This window comes from Momordica charantia (assembly GCF_013281855.1).
Source record: "Momordica charantia cultivar OHB3-1 chromosome 6 unlocalized genomic scaffold, Mcharantia_2.0 BLBB01000006.1, whole genome shotgun sequence".
Taxonomy (NCBI): Eukaryota; Viridiplantae; Streptophyta; class Magnoliopsida; order Cucurbitales; family Cucurbitaceae; genus Momordica; species Momordica charantia.
The window spans coordinates 1,277,192-1,296,246 of record NW_028275164.1 but is presented as its reverse complement, the minus strand read 5'-3'; the positions used below and the strand labels follow the sequence as shown (position 1 = coordinate 1,296,246).

General features: G+C 36.5%; 2 protein-coding genes across 2 annotated transcripts; both read left to right on the top strand.

Annotated features, from left to right (window-relative positions):
• Positions 1–305: 305 nt before the first annotated feature.
• MOS14 (ARM repeat superfamily protein) lies at positions 306–14,785 on the top strand. The gene is made up of 27 exons (XM_022279143.2): positions 306–577; positions 1,669–1,746; positions 1,891–1,953; positions 3,029–3,076; positions 3,166–3,312; positions 4,194–4,325; positions 4,444–4,484; positions 6,306–6,397; positions 7,435–7,562; positions 7,937–8,012; positions 8,125–8,245; positions 8,355–8,454; positions 8,776–8,857; positions 9,158–9,240; positions 9,638–9,757; positions 10,185–10,236; positions 10,545–10,700; positions 11,202–11,325; positions 11,416–11,497; positions 11,574–11,662; positions 11,749–11,823; positions 11,981–12,035; positions 12,626–12,745; positions 12,831–12,923; positions 13,160–13,305; positions 13,799–13,976; positions 14,100–14,785. The coding sequence occupies exons 1-27, from the start codon at positions 455–457 to the stop codon at positions 14,376–14,378; spliced, it is 2,883 nt and encodes a 960-aa protein (XP_022134835.1). The 5' UTR covers positions 306–454; the 3' UTR covers positions 14,379–14,785.
• Positions 14,786–15,782: 997 nt separating this feature from the next.
• LOC111007153 (serine/threonine-protein kinase AtPK1/AtPK6) lies at positions 15,783–18,782 on the top strand. Its single transcript, XM_022279389.2, has 6 exons — positions 15,783–16,963; positions 17,157–17,239; positions 17,337–17,457; positions 17,569–17,742; positions 18,013–18,120; positions 18,232–18,782. Exons 1-6 carry the CDS (start codon positions 16,289–16,291, stop codon positions 18,517–18,519), a joined length of 1,449 nt encoding a protein of 482 aa, XP_022135081.1. The 5' UTR covers positions 15,783–16,288; the 3' UTR covers positions 18,520–18,782.
• The last annotated feature ends 273 nt before the right edge of the window (positions 18,783–19,055 follow it).

Below are 19,055 nucleotides of genomic sequence, written 5' to 3'. Positions count from 1 at the left end.
CTTTGGGTTCAAAAATTAAAACTGCACAGTAAATAAGTTGAAAGGGGAAATTTTGATACGAAGAGATTTCAATATCAAAGTCGGAGGCGGTGGGTCCGGACGCACGAACTCATCCAGTCAGATGCCACGTGGCTGAGATCGGCTACGGAATTCGTTTGGTGGAGGCGTTGACGAAAGTCAAAGGGGCAGATCAGACGGCTGAGATTGTGCCTTCAACCCGGAGGGTGATCGAACCGGGAGGGCCCTGCGCAGGTACCCAATCCATCCTCTCTCCACAGGGGGGGGGGGGGGGGGGGGGGGGGCGCCAAAAATCGAAGCCTCTGTGTCAAAAACAAGCACAGGGAAGAGAAGAAAAGGAAAGAGAAACAAAAACAAAGAGAGAAGAGAAGTCAGATAAATTGGCAAAGTCTTTGAAGAGCACGAGCTGCGGTTCCGACTTCCTTCTGAGTCAAGCATGGAGCTCCAGAACACAGTGAAAGAAGCCCTAAACGCACTCTACCATCACCCTGACGATGCCTTTCGTATGCAGGCCGATCGCTGGCTCCAAGACTTCCAGCGAACTCTCGATGCCTGGCAGGTATTGCTTTCAATCACTTCCTCGCTTCTTCGCCAATGGATTTCACTTCCGAAACTCAGCAATCATAATCTCCCACTCATTTCCAGCTGTGGGTGGCTGGGGACTTTGATTTGCGACTTTGGTGATTGCTTCTGTGTTCTTTTGTCCTTATTTTCCTCAATTCTGATTAACTAGCTGAGTGTGGAGAGTTCTACTTACCGTAGGATGCTTCATACGCGTCAAAGAGTGAATTCTGTTTAAGGGATTCTTTACCAATTTCTACTGTTAATCATTCACCATCCAAGTTCTCTTCTTTGCGTATTCTCTTCTACTCTACTTGGTTGTGGGAGAATGTTGGAAAATAATTGCAACATCAAATTTAAGAATGCAATTCCCTTTTTTCCATCCCTCCTCCTGTCACTTTTAGTGGAAGTTCCACATTCTGATTTTGATCGATTCCTGAATACGCTTGAAGACGGAAAAAGAGCTGTAGAAGGAATTGATTGGCACGATGTTTTAGGACTAACGTACGCCATTGGGGACGCTACAATCTCAATTTTCTAGAGCACATGCAACAAGCACATCTATTGCAATTATATTTTCCAAGCATCCAGTTTACTTTATTGTCTCTGCTTACATTATTGATGGCAGAGATAGGAAAGACTTCAATTGCTGTTCGCTTCATTAGGTTTCATAACTGCATCGTGAGACCAATTTCCAGAAATAACTTATATTGGATTTGGGTATGGCTTCAAGTGTAGATCCATTAGCACTTACTGGTAAAGAACATATCTTGATGGTGAGATTTGCACATGATTTTAAAGATATTAAAGAAGGTGTGCTTGGAAGCTATCACTGTTGAAAGCAAAAGATACTTCTGCTTGAATTTCAGCATTTTCATGGAATCATCTTTGACAGACATGGAATATTCATTTTTCGTCTCCTCTAATTCTTTCAAATTTATGATATCCGACTATTTCTTCAAATTTTGATCTGGTTAGATTCAATCTAATATTCACCTGAATATGCCCTGGTCCTCGTACTGAAGTTCTGTCTATTTGAATACTATTAATGTCTGTATTTATGAAAGTTAACTGTCTTTATTCTTTCAGGTTGCTGATAATTTGCTTCATGAACCCACAAGCAATTTAGAAACTTTGATCTTTTGCTCTCAAACACTTAGAAGCAAGGTATCTTTCTTCAATTTGTCATTTTTAATTATTAATATTGGTTATCTGAAGTTATCTATGTATGGGTTCCTTAGTAATGAAATAAAGTTCTTTTTTTGCATATCATGGTTGATTGCTCTTTGAGTTCTAGTTAATCTAATCCAGGTACAGAGAGATTTTGAAGAACTGCCTTCTGAAGCCTTTAGGCCCTTACGCGACTCATTAAATGTAAGAATCTCGTTTTAAGTAGCCAAGCTTTTAATCAGCAGTATTATATTTGTGAAAAGATATGGTGCAGTACCACAATGTTTTTCAACCTGGTAATAGTTGGCTGTTTTTTTCTATTTCAAGATGTGGCTTTGCTTTCTGTTAGATTTGGAGTTTTTAACTCTTGGTGCAAATCTGATCAATCTTTTGAAATTACACAAATTTATAATAGCACAATTAATTTTGCAACTTTGAGGGATAAAGCTGGCTTGAATTTTGATGATTCATCTTATAATTTATGCCAAAACTATATTTAGTCATCGACTCTTTCCTGTTATGAAACTATTGTCTACAATACTTCTGCTTGATTTGCAACTGCTGGAGCTTGCATGTTGCTTGTCTTATACCTGCTAATTGCCACAACTCGATGCAAATTTATTAAGTCCCTCACCATTACGTGACTGTTTCTCAAATTTTGAATTATAGTGCATGTTAGTGGTAATTGTAAAGGAACGAAGTTGGGCACTGCTGATTTATGTGGTCATTTCTCTTATAAATTGGCATTTTTCTCTCTTGAAAGAACTCATTTTGGCATGTATTTATGTTATTTGGATGGCCCATGTGCTTAAAATAGTTGAAGTGATGCGCAGGAAAGTCAGTACCAATAATTGTATACACATGGAGAAAAACCCGCTTATCATTACAATCTCAAATAGGTGTATGCTGCAATCAAGCCAATATTGATCTTGATAATCGTTTTGGCTTGAGAAAAATGGAAGCGTTCCCAAAAATAAATAGGAATTTTTTGGGAATTTGGAACAATATTATTTGTATGATTTCTTCTTAGGGCGTTCTTGTAATCCTTTGACATGTATTTGGGAGGATTCCTTATCCTTTTACTTCTGCAATCCAATACAAATTTGTTTTTTATGAAATAACAAAGTGATGTAATATATATTTTGTTTGGTGTGGGTCTGCATAAAATAATAACTTTTTTGTGCTAAAGGTGAAGCAGGATTTTAGTTTTCTATTGGGGGTTTGTTTAAAACGTGTAATCTGATCTATTATATTTGTGGTTTATTAATCTTATGTGCAGAATTTATTAAGAAAATTTCATAAGGGCCCACCTAAAGTCCGAACTCAGGTATTTTCTTTCTGAAAGTTCACAAGATTATTGAATGATTCTTTTTCCTGATTGGAAGGAAAGATTCATGTTAAATTTTGGTTTTGTAGATTAGCATAGCTGTGGCTGCATTAGCTGTACACGTTCCTGCTGACGATTGGGGTGAAGGTGGTATTGTCAATTGGCTCAGGAATGAGATGAACTCACATCCAGAGTATGTACCGGGATTTTTGGAGCTATTGACAGTTTTGCCGGAGGTACAAATTTGTTATGTTTTCCTTATATCTGGAAGAAGTACTACTAAATGTTATCCTCAAAATGACTAACGTTGAAAATTTATATCGTTTTCATGAAAGTTGAATGCGCATTAACTGTATTTAATGCTGGATTCACATTCACAATGAGTGCAAGAAAATACTTTATTCTGGTTTATGGAACTGTACATCTTTGTTATGGTTTGTCTATTCTTTATTGAAAAGATGTCTGAAAACTTCAGGTGTCTGAAAATTTCTTGACTGCAATGACGGGTAATTTAATAAAGGGAAGAAGATCTTAGATGAAACAATAGCAACTAAAAACCTTTCCTCAAAGGCAAATTCACAGTTATACTGGATCGATTTTCCTCTTCAGGAAAATACATCTTCAATTTTTGTGGTTTGAAAATTTCAACATATTTGTATTGAATTTTCCTCTAAGGTATACAACTTGCTCTGGATTATTACATAACTATATAATCGGGGCAAGCAATAACATGTATTGAGAAACTCAAGCGAACTCAATGAAAAGCCTGAACCTTTGGTTGTATCAAAATTTTCTTGTATTAGATATCATGTATAAATAGTATAAAAGGGTATCAATTTCATAGAGGGGATGGTGGATTAAAACCTTAAATTTTTAATGATCAATGGCCTTGGATATTTGATTACCATGACACAGAAGGTTTGTATGCTAGAATGTTGTGAGAAAATTTCAGCAAATAGAGCGTTAGCTGGAATATCTAATTTATTTATCTGAAAAAGCATTAAAGTTTTGAAGGGTTTTTAGGCACTTTTATGTGTGTATTTCATAATTCCCAAAATGGTCAGTTAGTTTTTGTTTCGTGGCTTGTTTCCATGTTTCTTCGGCACCCCACAATCAGGAAGTATACAATTACAAGATCGCAGCTCGCCCTGATAGACGCCGCCAATTTGAAAAGGAACTCACATCCCAAATGGAAGTTGCTCTTAGTATCTTGACAGCTTGTTTGAATATTAATGAGCTGAAGGAGCAGGTGGGATTTTTTAATCATAAAAATCGCGTTCTATATCTGAAGTTTGGTCATCGTGTCTTCCTACTCATAAACAGAAGTTGCTCGATTTTTATTTGCTTGGGTTTTATGGATATTTCAGGTGCTCGAGGCATTTGCTTCTTGGCTTCGATTAAAGCATGGGTATGCCTGTTCTTCATGTCACTGTTTCTACACAATATTTTAGATAGTATATTAGATAGCACAAAAGATAGTTAGGAATGAAGTTCACTTTTTAAAATGTGTGTATGGTGCTGATGTACACATGGGTATGTGAATTTGAAGTATGACGTGGGTATATTTTAGACCAGTTTCTTGTATCATAAAGAAGAGTGGAAACGTATCACAGAGGCTTGACGCATTGGCTTTAGGTTTAGTGGAGTTGCTTTTGCAGTTTGTAGTGTGTGGTTTTGGCATTTTGTTCTATTCTTTTGTATCTTTTTCATTGTGGTTCTTTGTTGGGTGTTTTTTTCTCCTATCTTTTTTCGTTCCCTTTGTGAGTTGTATCCTTGAACATTTTCTTCCTTTTCATATTATCAATTAAAAGCTTGTTTCTTTTTGAGGCTTGACGCTTTGATTCTAGGATTGCACATGGAATTGGGTTAGGGATCTCATTACTGCTCAAATATTGATTACAGAATTGTATGAAGTTGAAAAGAAATAATCTAGAATGACCTAGTGGTGATCCATGTTTAAAGAACATAGCAAAAAGAAACAAAGCCTTATTGCTTAAGTGGTCATGGAGAGTGCCATTGGAAGGAAATTCTTTGTGGAATTAAGTACATTGGTCAATTTGATGGTTTGTTCTCTAAAATTAAATATAAAAGTAGCACTAAAGGCCCTTGGAAACAAATTATGTGGCGTAGTGATTTTATGAAAAGAAATACCACTTTTAAAGTGAGTTTAGTCAATAGATTTAGCTTCTGGAATTATGTTAGGCGATAGACACTCAATTATCTCTTGTATCTTGTAGCTATGAAGAAGCTTTGTTTGAAAATTGTTGGGATATTAACAACAATCTTTGGTGCACTGACATGCTCTATAAGAAATTCTAAGAAAGCCTCAATTTTTTGGACTAATGTAGTTGAAGCAATTCCATGGTTCACTTTGCTTGAGAAGTACTAAGAGGCCTTGGGAAGAGGCTTTGGGAAGAGGCTTGGACACTTGCAATTTAATGTATCTCTTTACGTGTTTGTAACTAAGCAGTTTTTTTTTTTAGTTTTATTTTTTTAAAGAAATGGTACTTTCATTGAGAAGAATGAAAAGAGAAACAAAAGAAACCAAAGGGGTCTACAAAAAACCAATCCTGAGAGGAGACCCTTACAAAAACGGACTCCAAACCAAAAGAATGAGACCTAACGGATAATTACAAAAGGCCTTAGAAACAGAGCCCCATAAAGAAGTATTAAATCTAATGAGATCCCAAACATAATCAACAGATTTCTCCATCTCCCTAAACAGCCTATTATTTTTTTTAAATAATAATTATTATTATTATGATCAGAAGTAACTAAAGAGATTGAAGATAGTTCAATCAATACCAATACTTTTGTCCTAGATGCACTGGATTCTAACAAGTTAACTTCATAGAAGACTTTGCGCTTCCTTAGGTATTATTGGGGTTTAGCATATAGTGCTCGTCCTTTTCTAGTAAATTTTGACTGAAAGGAATGGAAGACATTTTAAAGACTTCAAATGGGAGTTAGTTATTTTTTAAGTTCTATTTTAGTTTATATATATTTAGCCTTGGTTTTGGAAGTTCCTTGTCTCTTTCACCATCCCTTTGTATTGTTCTCTTTCTTATACTACAATTTGTTCACTTCCAATAAAAATAAAAAAAAAAAATTTTAAAGTTACTGTTTGTTATTGTCATTCAAATTTCAGAATCAGCTTCTTTGTTGGTATTTGGGGAAAGAAGTCAAGCATTACAATCTAATTCCTTAGTTGAACTGCTTCTGGTTTCAGGATCCCAGGGTCTGTGCTTGCGGCACATCCTTTAGTACTCACAGCTCTAGCGAGTTTAAATTCCGAGCTTGTCTCGGAGGCATCTGTAAATGGTATTGCTTCTGAAAGTGCCCAATTTTCTAGTTGCTTGGTGTTGTAAATGTTATTGATATCTTGAATGTCTCAAATTTGCTTTTCTTGTTCCTGAACAAACTTTGTTGTACCAATCAAGTCGTCAAATATATTGTTTGTGGAGTATATGGTCGATATCATTCTTTTTTTTTTTGGGGGGGGGGGGGGGGGTCCTTTTCTGAAAAGTTGATGTGTTGTTTATCTCCATCATATTGGATACATGCTTAAATTGTAGAGGATTAGCTGTCAAGTTGTTTTTAGTTTTACGACTGAGATCTATTAGATACAAACTAAAGCTAAGTTCAATGGCTACAAGCCTACAACAGAGTGGAATTTACAAAAATAACTCCTTTTTATGAACATGAAAGGAGGAAAGTCTACGGAGGGTGCTGGCTCAGCTTTGTATTGGCAAATTTATATAGGCCATATATAGGATTATTGTCGCGCACTAGTCACTTTGGCAGGTGTGGGTGAAAACTACTACCTTATTCTGAGCTGCTCATTTACGTTAAGTCATGCATCCCCTACCTTTTGGCTTTTGCATCGCACTTGAGATGTTGTGCTGGAAGTTTGGGGCGTTCAATTGGCTTTTTGTTTGATTACATGCCAAATCTATCTTAGTGTAGGATACAATTTCCTATGGTCTTTCTTTTTATCATTGATTCATCCTTTTATATCTATTATTGCATTTCTAAAAATTTCATTAATGAGTAACGTCCATGCAAAAAGAGAACTTTTTCAGAGAGAAGTGTTCACCATTTTGCCCATTAATGATATTTAACTAGACTTTTCTCTATCTGCTAATAGCACATTTCCCCTGTGTTGGCTAGTGTTGTTGTGATATTTTATCTCTTTCCATTTAATTATTTAGACTATTTGCATATGTTCTACGTGTTTATTCATTTGGAATCCCACTCCCCGGGGTTAATTGTGATATTTTTGCATGTGTTCTCAATGACTTCTCTTTAGTTCTTAGAAAAATAATCATAATAATTTTTCTTTGGTTTCCTCTGTGCAGTTATTTCTGAATTGATACACTATTCGGCAGCTGGAAGCTCAAGTGGTCTCCCAGTGCACATGCCCTTAATTCAAGTAATTGTCCCTCAAGTTATGAATTTGAAGGCACAACTTAGAGATTCTTCCAAGGTACTGCCATCACAGATTTCTCCATCTTTTGTTTCTCTATTTTTTGTGTGGGAGAAGCCAGTTTTCTGGTTCAGGGGCTGATTGCAGTATATAAGATCTGCCTTTTCTTTGTATATTCCACAAATGCTTTTCTCATTTCCTTCTCCACTTCTTTGTTTTGAAGTGAAATTTGACGCTTATTTCCTGCATTTCTTCTCTCCCTCATTCCTAAAAATTGTGGAAATTTTTATACTTGTATGGGGTCAATGGTTTTGTTGGCTTTATATCTATTCAGGTAGACACCATGTCCATACCTAGATATAGCTGCTAGTTGGTGGAGTTTACTCACGACTACTGTTAATTCACCTTGCTCCTATTTTAATTTCTGCATTCAGGATGAAGAAGATGTGAAGGCCGTTGCTCGATTATTTGCTGACATGGGCGATTCATATGTTGAATTGATTGCTACTGGTAATAAATTCTATTTCCTAGTACTAGTTCAGGGCTCATTGGTGTTCTAAAACATTCATAATATTATGTTCCTGATGCTCTTTCTTTGTTTCTTTTTTGCTCTACTTTATAGGTTCTGATGAATCTATGTTAATAGTACATGCCCTGCTAGAAGTTTCTTCACACCCTGAATATGATATTGCCTCCATGACCTTTAATTTTTGGCATAGCCTTCAGTTGAACTTGACCAAAAGGTTATTTATTCTGGACTCTATCACATCAACTATGATCTTCTAGACAATAAACATTTCAACCATATTTTGTTAAAAGTTCATTTTAGTTACAGTAATTATAATATCCCAGGGATGCATATATTTCTTTTGGAAATGATACTTCCATTGAAGCTGAGAGGAAAAGGAGGTTGCAAATATTTTGTCCAGTTTATGAGTCGCTTGTATCTTTGGTAAGTTTTCCACTTTCTGGATTATTGACCCAAATAATTCAGAATTTAAAGTGAAAACTACGTGTAGTATTTTAGTGGATGCTTTGATATTCACCTTCATTATAGTATGCTATAAGACCATCATTTGTTCATGAACGATTGTCATTACTCAAATATTTGCCCCAAAAGGTTGCTGCCTGAACCTCCTTTTATCCGATAGTTATTGTTGGCTAGGAAAATAGAATTTACTGCTGTACATGCTTTTTGGATTTATTCTGAGTGAATGACATATCTGTGTACATAAATTTTGGTCTTGATTCTCCAGAAAAATTGTGTTCACAGGTTAGTTTCAGAGTTCAATATCCTAATGACTATCAAGACCTTTCTTATGAGGACCTCAAGGAATTCAAGCAGACTAGATATGGTAGTGACTTGCTTTGTTTGTTGAATATGATCGATCAAATATTACTAGTTTCTTTTAGATAAAGTTTCTGTTATTGAGTTGTAGTTTCTTTTATCTGATATTGTTATATTGCGGTTATACAAGATTATTTTTTTGATTATATCTAATGACATTTATGGAATTCCCAATTAATATAGAATGCTAGATACTTAGCAATATAATGAACAAAATGAAAATTTCCCAATTTCCCAGTGTTCATTTTCCATGTATAATTCAGTGAAGTGGTTACTGAAAAAAATGAAATATTTGTATTATATCCAGCTGTTGCGGATGTGTTAATTGATGCAGCATTGGTTTTAGGAGGTGATATGACTCTGAAAATTCTTTACGTGAGGCTTGTGGAGGTGTGTTTTTCTTGCAATCTCATTAATTATTCTGCAGCTTAATAAATTACACGTGCACATGTAAAAGAATTGTTTAGGAAATTTTTATTTTTTGGACTGTTTTATTTTTTTTCTCCTTTTGAGTTCCATCTTCCAAATTTCTCTTTATGTATGGCTTATACTTTGTAGCTTTGGCTGCCTATGGTAGTTCTATTAGTAGGTATTTTGAACTGAAAGTGTGTTGTTGTAAGCAAGAAAAGAATTTGCGAATAACTCTATACAAGTCCTAGAAAGCAAATACACCTGTATATTAATTAATTTTGTTTCTACTTCCTGTCAAATGGATCACTCGCAACCATGATTCATAAAGACTTTTATTTAGTGCATTTGGTTGATGCATTTCGAAAAATCATCTTAGGCTGTTACAAGCTGTGGAAATAGTGAACAGAGTGAATGGCGTCCAGCAGAGGCTGCTTTGTTTTGCATCCGAGCTATATCGAATTATGTTTCAGTTGGTGAGGCCGAAATAATGCCTCAGGTAAAATATCTTCCAAGTATGCCGTGCCTCTTCAATGATTGACAATTTTATTATTATATGCAGTTTTACACTCTTCTGTTACATTGTGAGTTCTTCACGTAGTTTGTTCTTGGGAGGAAAAAGTTCTCACACTTGTGTAGTTTGTCCACCGAAGACCACCATTTGTTTTATTATTATTATAACGAGGAACTAAATTTCGTTAAAGAAATGAAAAAGATCTACCTATTCCTGCCTTTATAATGACGGACTGGATCAGAAATACTCTAACATGTGATGGAGAATGTGATCTAATGTTCTTGCTAGAGAGTTGCTCGTTGTTGAATTCTTATTTTTCATATGTTTTGTCTATTCTCTTGTAATTTATTATTTTTTCTGTTTTATGTCTCTGAATCTCAAATCGCACTTGGCCTTTCCATATTTTACTCAGGTCATGGGTTTACTTCCAAAACTTCCTAAACAAGCCCAACTACTTCAGACAGGTAACACGATACAACGTGTTGCTTATAGTGTAATGGATTACTATTACTATATTCTTGTTTCCAGTTTAGCCACTGTAACTGTAGTTGATCGTCCATCCACCTACTGTTCTTGACTCCTTGGTCAAGTCCTACAAACCACTTATATCAACATTTTTATAATTTCATAGCAGATGTCCAATCCTATAAAAAAAAAAAAAGAACAAGAAAAAGAAAAGCAGATGTCCATTCGACAATTTTATATACTTGTACGTCCTATTTTTAACTTTGTTAATCAAGATAGGTTTTTGTGCCTTGTTAAATCTTTTCAGTGTGCTATACTGTTGGAGCATACTCGAAGTGGCTTGATGCATCGTCAAGTGGGCAATCAATACTACCTTCAGTAATCGATATCCTCATGAGTGGAATGGGCACATCCGAAGATTCTGCAGCAGCTGCAGCTTTGGCATTTAGACATATTTGTGCTGGTACAAAATATCTTTTCAAATTTTTTTTCTTTTTAGTTATTTATTCATCTAGGTGAGGTAAACTTAGATCTGTTTGGTTACAAGTTTGAAATACCAATAATCCTTGTAAAACTAGCTTATTTACTCAAGGTGTGTCAAGAAAATTCTTGATTTAGACTGCTTTACTTTCTTTCAGCAGTCAGCACATTTAATTGAAGATTTTGAATTTTGAAATCGCCTGAAGGCATGCAGTGGTTTTAGAAATACTATTCAATGTGGCTGCCACTCCCATATCATTAAATACATGATTCAGAGATTGAAGGATTCTTTTTACTACGCATCTATGTGGTGGTGGTGGTGGGGGCCGGTCATAACCACTTTTAATGATTTCTTGTTGTTTTTAGCTTCGAAAAATGCTTTAAGGTTTGCCTAGCCCCAAATGGAAATTAGAGCCCGAATTTTTACTGTCTCAAGTTTTATTCTCACTGTTCCACTTTATTAACTCATTTATGTTACAAGTAGATTGCCGGAGAAAGCTTTGTGGATTTTTGGATGGTCTCTTCCATATATATAATATGACGGTTAATGGAGAAAGTAGTCTGAAGGTGACTGCTGAGGACTCGCTGCATCTAGTAGAAGCATTAAGGTACATGTCTTCATAATATTTTGAAGATGGTCGATTGGATAGGATTTTACATTTGGATATAGGTTGACTGTTCCTTTTTTATCTTCGTAGCATGGTTATCACTGAACTTGTCCCCGATCAAGCCAAGAGAGCCCTAGAGGCATTGTGTTTGCCTGTTGTCACTCCTCTGCAAGTTGGTTTTTTTCCCTTTCAAACAATGAGCTCTTTCCTTCTGTCAAATTTTAACAAATTTCAGTGTTAATAACCAGGAAATTGCCAATCAAGGCCCAGAAGTATTGAATAAGAAACCTTCGAATGAGTTGACAGTCCACATTGACCGGTTTGCATATATATTCAGGTGTGATACATGTCCATATCTTTGTATCTCTTTTTCTTCCTAATCCTCTTGATATGTTCTAAATTTGAAAACGGAATCAACTTTAGATATGTAAATCACCCGGAAGCTGTGGCAGATGCAATACAGAGGCTCTGGCCACTTTTTAAAGCCATATTTGACATGTAAGTTTTTATTTTTTTTTATTTTTTTATTTTTATAATAATAATAAGGAATCGACCTTTCATAGAATGTTCAAGGTAAGTATTCGTTAATTGCACTAACTTTTTATTATGTTCTACTCCAAATTTCAACTGATTATAATTAATTATTTGATTCTAGCCGTGCTTGGGACATGCGGACAATGGAATCTCTTTGCCGAGCGTGCAAATATGCTGTAGGTTCGCTGATCTTCTTTTTTGGTGGCTTATTATTATATGTATTCATGGTTCAAAAACTTGGCCGAAAGGGTGAAACTAGAAATGAGTAACTTGGTCTGACTTGGCTCGTTTTGGCTCGGACTGCATGCACTAGATTTGGATAATATTTGTCATTACTAAGGGTGTAGCAGGTCTATCGACCAATACTTAAGATGTCTGATATTGCATTTTACCTTCATTTAGATAATTGATTACGAAGAATAACTGTAACATGCTGCTCTCCCTAATGAAATACTGAAAAAGATCTATTTTTGGTGTTCTTACTTAACTCTTCATCATGCCATCGGTTGAGACATCTTCTCCTCCCCTTAAGGTTGGAGGTTCAAATCCCCACCCTGCATGTGTTGTAATAGGAAAAAAAAACCTTCATCATAGCTAAACATAGCTAGTGACTTCGAACCAATGCTATACTGGAATTGTTGTAGATTGATGATTTAAAAAAAAATTGGTCAAAGATGTCAAATATTTGTGATAAAATAATAGTGGTATGTTTTGTGAAATAGAACAATCTGTTCCTTTGAATATATGACCAGTTTACTTCCCGTAGGTGAGAACTTCCGGTAGATTTATGGGAATCACCATTGGAGCTATGTTAGAAGAGATTCAAGGTCTATATAAACAGCATCATCAGCCTTGCTTCCTTTATCTATCCAGTGAAGTTATAAAGGTTTGAGCCCTATGTCTCACTTCGCTATGAATTTTCCATTTTTGTGTTAAGTGTATGGTTAAACTGCTGATTTTCCTTGATGCAGATTTTTGGTTCCGAACCCTCTTGCGCAAGCTATCTCCAAAATTTGATTGAAGCATTATTCATGCACACGACACGTCTTCTCACAAATATTCAGGTAGGCTGCAGCTATATTATTAATGTTATTGATAGGAACATGATAACACAAACTTCGGAAATAAAACTCTCAAGTAATTCGAGGTACTTGGACCCTCTCCTTTTGCGCTCGCATGAGATCAAACTAACCATATTGCTAATTACCGTATTACCCCTTGATATTGATTCCTAACATCAACCTTCCTCAATTCTGGTGGTATTTGACTTGCTAATTGGCTGTCTGCTTTTGTTTTGCAGGAATTTACTGCCAGACCAGATATTGCAGATGACTGCTTTCTATTGGCTTCGAGATGCATACGCTATTGCCCTCAATTATTTATTCCATCTTCAGTATTTCCAGCACTAATAGATTGTTCAATGGTTGGAATCACGGTACAGCATAGGTATACTTATCTCCCAGCTCTTGTTCTCTTGGAGATCCTCGTTGTCGGTCGCTTAGGTCGTTACTGGGAAGGCTTCTGTTTAAAAAATATGCTAATCTGTAATGAAGTGCTCATCCGTTCATTGTTTATTTCCATGAATCTAAATTACATTCTTTGTGGCATAGTGAGGAAGTATGATCCTCATCCCTTTGCATGGGCGTCCGGTAGGAGTTCTAAAGGCACTCCCAAAAATCCATGGATAGCCATCTCTTTCGACTTCCCTTTTTTCTTGTTTGGTGGGGGATGAGAATGATACTTACTTTTGGGAGGATAGATGGCTAGTAGATCGTCTCTTATGTTCTTTGTTCCCTCGCTTTTATATGCCTTTTTGTATTCTCTCACTCTTCTCGATTTAAAGTACGGGTTTGCATAAAATTAAAAAAAAAGAAAAAAGAAAAAAAAAGAAAGAATCTTAATTACATTTCTATTGATTGACTCTTATTTTTCTCTGCAGGGAAGCCTCAAATTCAATATTGACTTTCTTGGCTGATGTTTTTGATCTTGCAAATTCAAGTAAAAGTGAACAGTATATATCGAGAAGGGATGCAATAGTTATGCCTCGAGGTCACATTATCCTTCGAATTTTGGTTGCAGCCTTGACAGGGGCACTGCCGAGTTCTCGATTAGAACCGGTATTTATTGTTCTCTCAAAGATCATTACAGACATGTTTAAATCGACAATTCTACTCGTATTAGTCTCAGTTTAGCCCATTGGCTGTTGAGAATGACATGATGATCCCATCCCACTTTCCCAGGTCACTTACACGCTATTAGCGCTAACTCGAGCATACGGAGCGCAGGCATTGGAGTGGGCGAAGGAAAGTGTCTCATTGATTCCATCAACAGCCGTAACCGAAAAAGAGCGGTCGAGATTTCTAAAAGCACTATCAGATGCAGCCTCGGGGTGCGACATAAACACGCTTGCTGTACCGATAGAAGAGCTGTCAGATGTATGCCGACGAAATAGAAACGTTCAGGAGATAGTTCAAGGAGCTTTGAGGCCGCTTGAACTGAATCTGTTGCCTGTATCATAGGAGAGGAAAAATGGTTGGAGGATGTTACGAAGAGAGAGGGGGGGCCATTTTGAAACGGCCTCGGCTTGTCTCTGCCATATAGTTGCTTTGCGGTGTAATTCCGGTTGGTTTTATTCTTTTCTTCTTCTTCTTCTTCTTCTTCTTCATTTGGTGTATCAATTACCAGTCTCCAATTTTTAAGGAGAATGTTCATTTTTTATATCTTCTTTAATGGGGGTGGGTGAAATGAGAAACTGGTGGTGGTCATATGTTTTATTGATGATGAGCTGTGGGATGGTGGAGTGGTTTTTTCTTTTTCTTTTTTAATTTTTATGTTGTCTCTTTGGATGTCATTTTTTTGGGGGGTTTAAATCGCTTGACACATGTTGTAATTTATTACAATGAAAGAAAAGGAAACTTTGTTTCTATATGGTCTTGTTTTCCTGTTACATTATTATTATTACTACTTTAGCAAACTACACTCTACATTAAATTCTCTTCTTGTACGTACCATTGGATTGTTTCCACTTGAAAACTTGTTGAATTTTCAAAATTGTCATTCCTTTTCTTTTCTCTACTATTTTCTTTTTTTTTTTTTTGTTCATTTTACATTAGGTCGTTTTGTGGGTGGGAATGATAATAGGAAAATGGATGATTTAAGATTATGTTACTGTTGCTAATTTCAATGTGTAAGGTTTTAAATTTTTAATTAACATTATAATGGAATTCTTTTCTTGAGCCGATCACCCAACTATTGATTTGTTGAAAACAACTCCTTATTCCAAATCATATTCAAATGTTTCTTAGATTTACCTCTTTTCGTCCCTGGATCTTGTTATTAAATCATAAGTTTGTTCTATAAAATCAGAAGAATTGTCTATTTAATTTCTATATTTTAAAAAGATTCTAATAAATCTTAATTTTGATTTAATAACTTCCAAATCCTTGTTGTTAACTCTACTCCTAATCAATCAACGAAGAAAGTTAAATTCATTGAGTACCTGCCTAAGTTTCTAAATTTGTTAGAAAATTTAGAATTAAAGTGAGACAAAGAATTTATTGAATTTTTTTGAAAGTATGGTATCTAGTTAGACATAATTTAAAGTCTAATGATCAAATTTATAATTTAATTCTCCGTTAAATACTTGTTTTCTTAAAATGTAGATAAACTTACCCAAATTCAACAGATTACATAATGATTTACTCAAAGATATAGTTATTTTTGTAATTCATAAAATAAAATGAAATCCATTACTAAAACGAGCCATATTTATAAATTTAATTTGATTTTGACTTTTGTCTTTCTTAAAACTGAAACGTCGACATTTTTTATTCATCCACGTCATATTTAACTCCCTGCATTGCACGTGATTGTTTGAAGTTCAGTAATTATAGTTAATTTATAAAGTATAATTAGTGTTTGTTTGCTGAGAAAATGAGAGAGAAAATCAAAGGGAAAACGAGGGAAGAGCAGATTGTTGGATAACGAGGGGTTCGATTCGCAAGCTTTTCAACAGGATTCTCCACATTCAACTCTTCTTCCTCTTTTTGAAGTTTATGGTCAATAAAGATCAAACCCCCACAGATCCAATTCCTTCCCGCTTCTCTCGCTGCTATTTAATCTCTCCTCCTCCTGTTCTTCGAGTTTGAGCGCAAATTCCAATTGAATTCCGTCTCAGCTTCTCCCCTTTTGCGGCTGCAAATCGCGCGCTCTCTAATTCAATTTCTTTTATCTTATCATCTGCGGCTTTTTTCTGGCTCTTCTCCGCCTCTGATTTGGTCTCAATCGCTCGCGATCTTCTCCCTTTTTTACGATGTGATTCGTACGTTCTCAGCCCGCCTAGAAGCAATTCACGGCTGGCTCGGAAAATTTTCTCGATCTTGTTCGTCTTTCACGATTCTCCTCCCGTCGATCGGATTGTCGACCAAAAATGGTGTCCGCATCGGCTCGTAATAAGACCATGCACTCCCTCCTCGCGGCTAATCTCGCGAAGCTGACCATCCCCTCGTCTTCTTCTTCCCCTTCTCCGTCAACCGCCGCCGCCGCCGCCATCCATGACTTTGATTTCTCCGACGTGTTTGGCCCCACCAATCCCTCCCCATCATCATCTACCAGTTTTCCGGGGGACCCACAGCACCACGAACAGCCCGAGGTCATCCACAACAGATCTCACTCATTTGTGGGTCCGTCTCCCCGCTTGACTCCCCCCTCTTCCCTTCCTTTTTTCCAAGGAATCGATTCTCAGAGCGATGAAGAGGAAGATGAAGAGGATTCAGAGATTTCAACTAGCAATGGAGCTCAAGAGGAAAAGGGAGTGGGTGAGAGTGTGAACGGTGGTGGAGAAAATGTACAGGGGAAGATTGGAGTTGGGGATTTTGATATTCTTCGAGTGGTGGGAAAAGGGGCATTTGGGAAGGTCTTTCTGGTGAGGAAGAAAGGAGATCTTAAAGGAAACGGTCCCAATAATGATGGGATTTATGCTATGAAAGTGATGAGGAAGGACACCATTATAAAGAAGAATCATGTGGACTATATGAAGGCTGAGAGAGATATTCTCACCAAAGTTGCGCATCCTTTCATTGTTCAGCTCCGCTACTCTTTCCAGGTCCTAACATTTCTCCCCTTGCTCCTCCTCGATCGGTTAGATTAGAAGAACACTAATTAATGACAGGCTTGTATCAAGCAAGAAATTAAAGCTAAACTAATCACATTTCTCTATGTAAATTTTCTGAGTAGTTTTTCTTGGTTAGCATGTTGTTTGCGTTATGCTTTGATTCACTATGTTCCTGTATTTGCAGACCAAATCAAAACTCTATTTGATTCTTGATTTCATAAATGGGGGACATCTCTTCTATCATCTGTACCGTCAGGGGATCTTCAGGTACGGTCTGACCTCAGTTTTAAAGAGTTTGTATTATCTTCTAATCTTGATACTTTACGAACTCCATTTGATCTGGATCATGGGTCCTTTTGATTAGTGAGGATCAGGCAAGGGTCTATGCTGCTGAGATCGTATCGGCTGTTTCGCATCTTCACGGCTGCGGCATTGTGCATCGGGATCTCAAGCCTGAGAATATTCTCATGGATGCTGATGGGCATGTAATGTCAAAGTTTATTCACCCAAAAGATAAATATCCTGTAGTGGCTTTCTTCATAAATCGTACTAATGAGTTTTCTTCCTGTATTCCTGAATCTTGAATGTTTATACAGGTAGTGCTTACAGATTTTGGACTGGCCAAGGAAATTGAGGAATCAAGTCGGTCAAATTCGTTGTGCGGAACAACTGAATACATGGCTCCTGAAATCTTGCTTTCTAAAGGCCACAACAAAGATGCCGATTGGTGGAGCGTTGGAGTTCTCTTGTATGAGATGCTTAGTGGCCAGGTACATGAATGGCGAGTGCTCCTAAGAGCAGATAAATGACGTTGACAAGCGCATGAATCATAGGAATTTCAACGAACCAGTAAAACTAGTTAGGCGTTTCTTCTAGTTCATTGACTCTGGATCCAGTGGAGGGACTGGAGTTCCATGCTATTTTATTATTTGATTCATTTATTATAATCCAATGCATGTGTTACTGAACTTCTTTTGGTTGCTAAGTTTAAGTTCTATCAATTTGATGTTGTTATCGTTATGCTATTTCACGATTTGCAGCCACCATTCACGCATGCTAATAGAAAGAAACTTCAAGAAAGAATAATTAAAGAGAAAGTGAAGCTTCCACCATGCCTGAGTACTGAAGCTCACTCTTTGCTAAGAGGGGTAAGCTAAGAACTCAAATTTTATTCTGCACTCATTCCTTTTGCTTTCAAGTTCAGCTCTTTCCTTCTTATAACAATCATGAACAAAAATGGGAATTGTTGTTCTTCACAGCTGTTACAGAAGGAGCCTTCTAAAAGATTAGGGAGTGGACCCAACGGAGGGGACGAGATTAAAAAGCATAAATGGTTTCGACCAGTCAACTGGAAGAAACTGGAATGTAGAGAGCTGCAACCAAAATTCAAGCCAGATGTGAATGGAAATGACTGCACAGCGAATTTCGATCATTGTTGGACAACAATGCCCCCAGACGACTCGCCAGCTCCAACACCAACCGACGGTGGACACTTCCATGGATATACTTATGTTGCTCCTAACCCTTGGCTTTCATCGTCTGGATAGATTGCTGAATCATGGCCAGGGAATGTTCTCATCATACTGGTAAATGCAACTGTACATGAGTCCTATACTGCCATTAAATTATTGCTCATTTTACAATTCAGTGACTTACAATCTCTCAGATGCTTTCAAATGTTTGTGTTCAAATGTGTGTTCTAGTTTTCCAGGTTCTCTCTCTGTCTTACCTGTGATAAAACTAAAAGGATGTGAACTCAATTTCTTTTCACATTTGTTGATTAATGTTTATTTACCATTCTCGTCGGTCACTCATTATTATTTTACATGGTATAGTAAGAATTTGAATTCATCCAGTTTGAAAACTTGGATCTGTTGCATTCTTCAGGAAGATCACATATATATATATATGTGAACAATAATGGGAATTATATGATATAATACACCTTTATTATAGTTAGTATGATGGATTAAGATTCAAAAAAAGATTCAGAAGTTGTCATAAATGGGCCTGTTGTTTTAAGAATTCAAATATCTAGATGGTCTCTTGTCAGAATAATCTTATTTTTGTAACAGGTTCATCT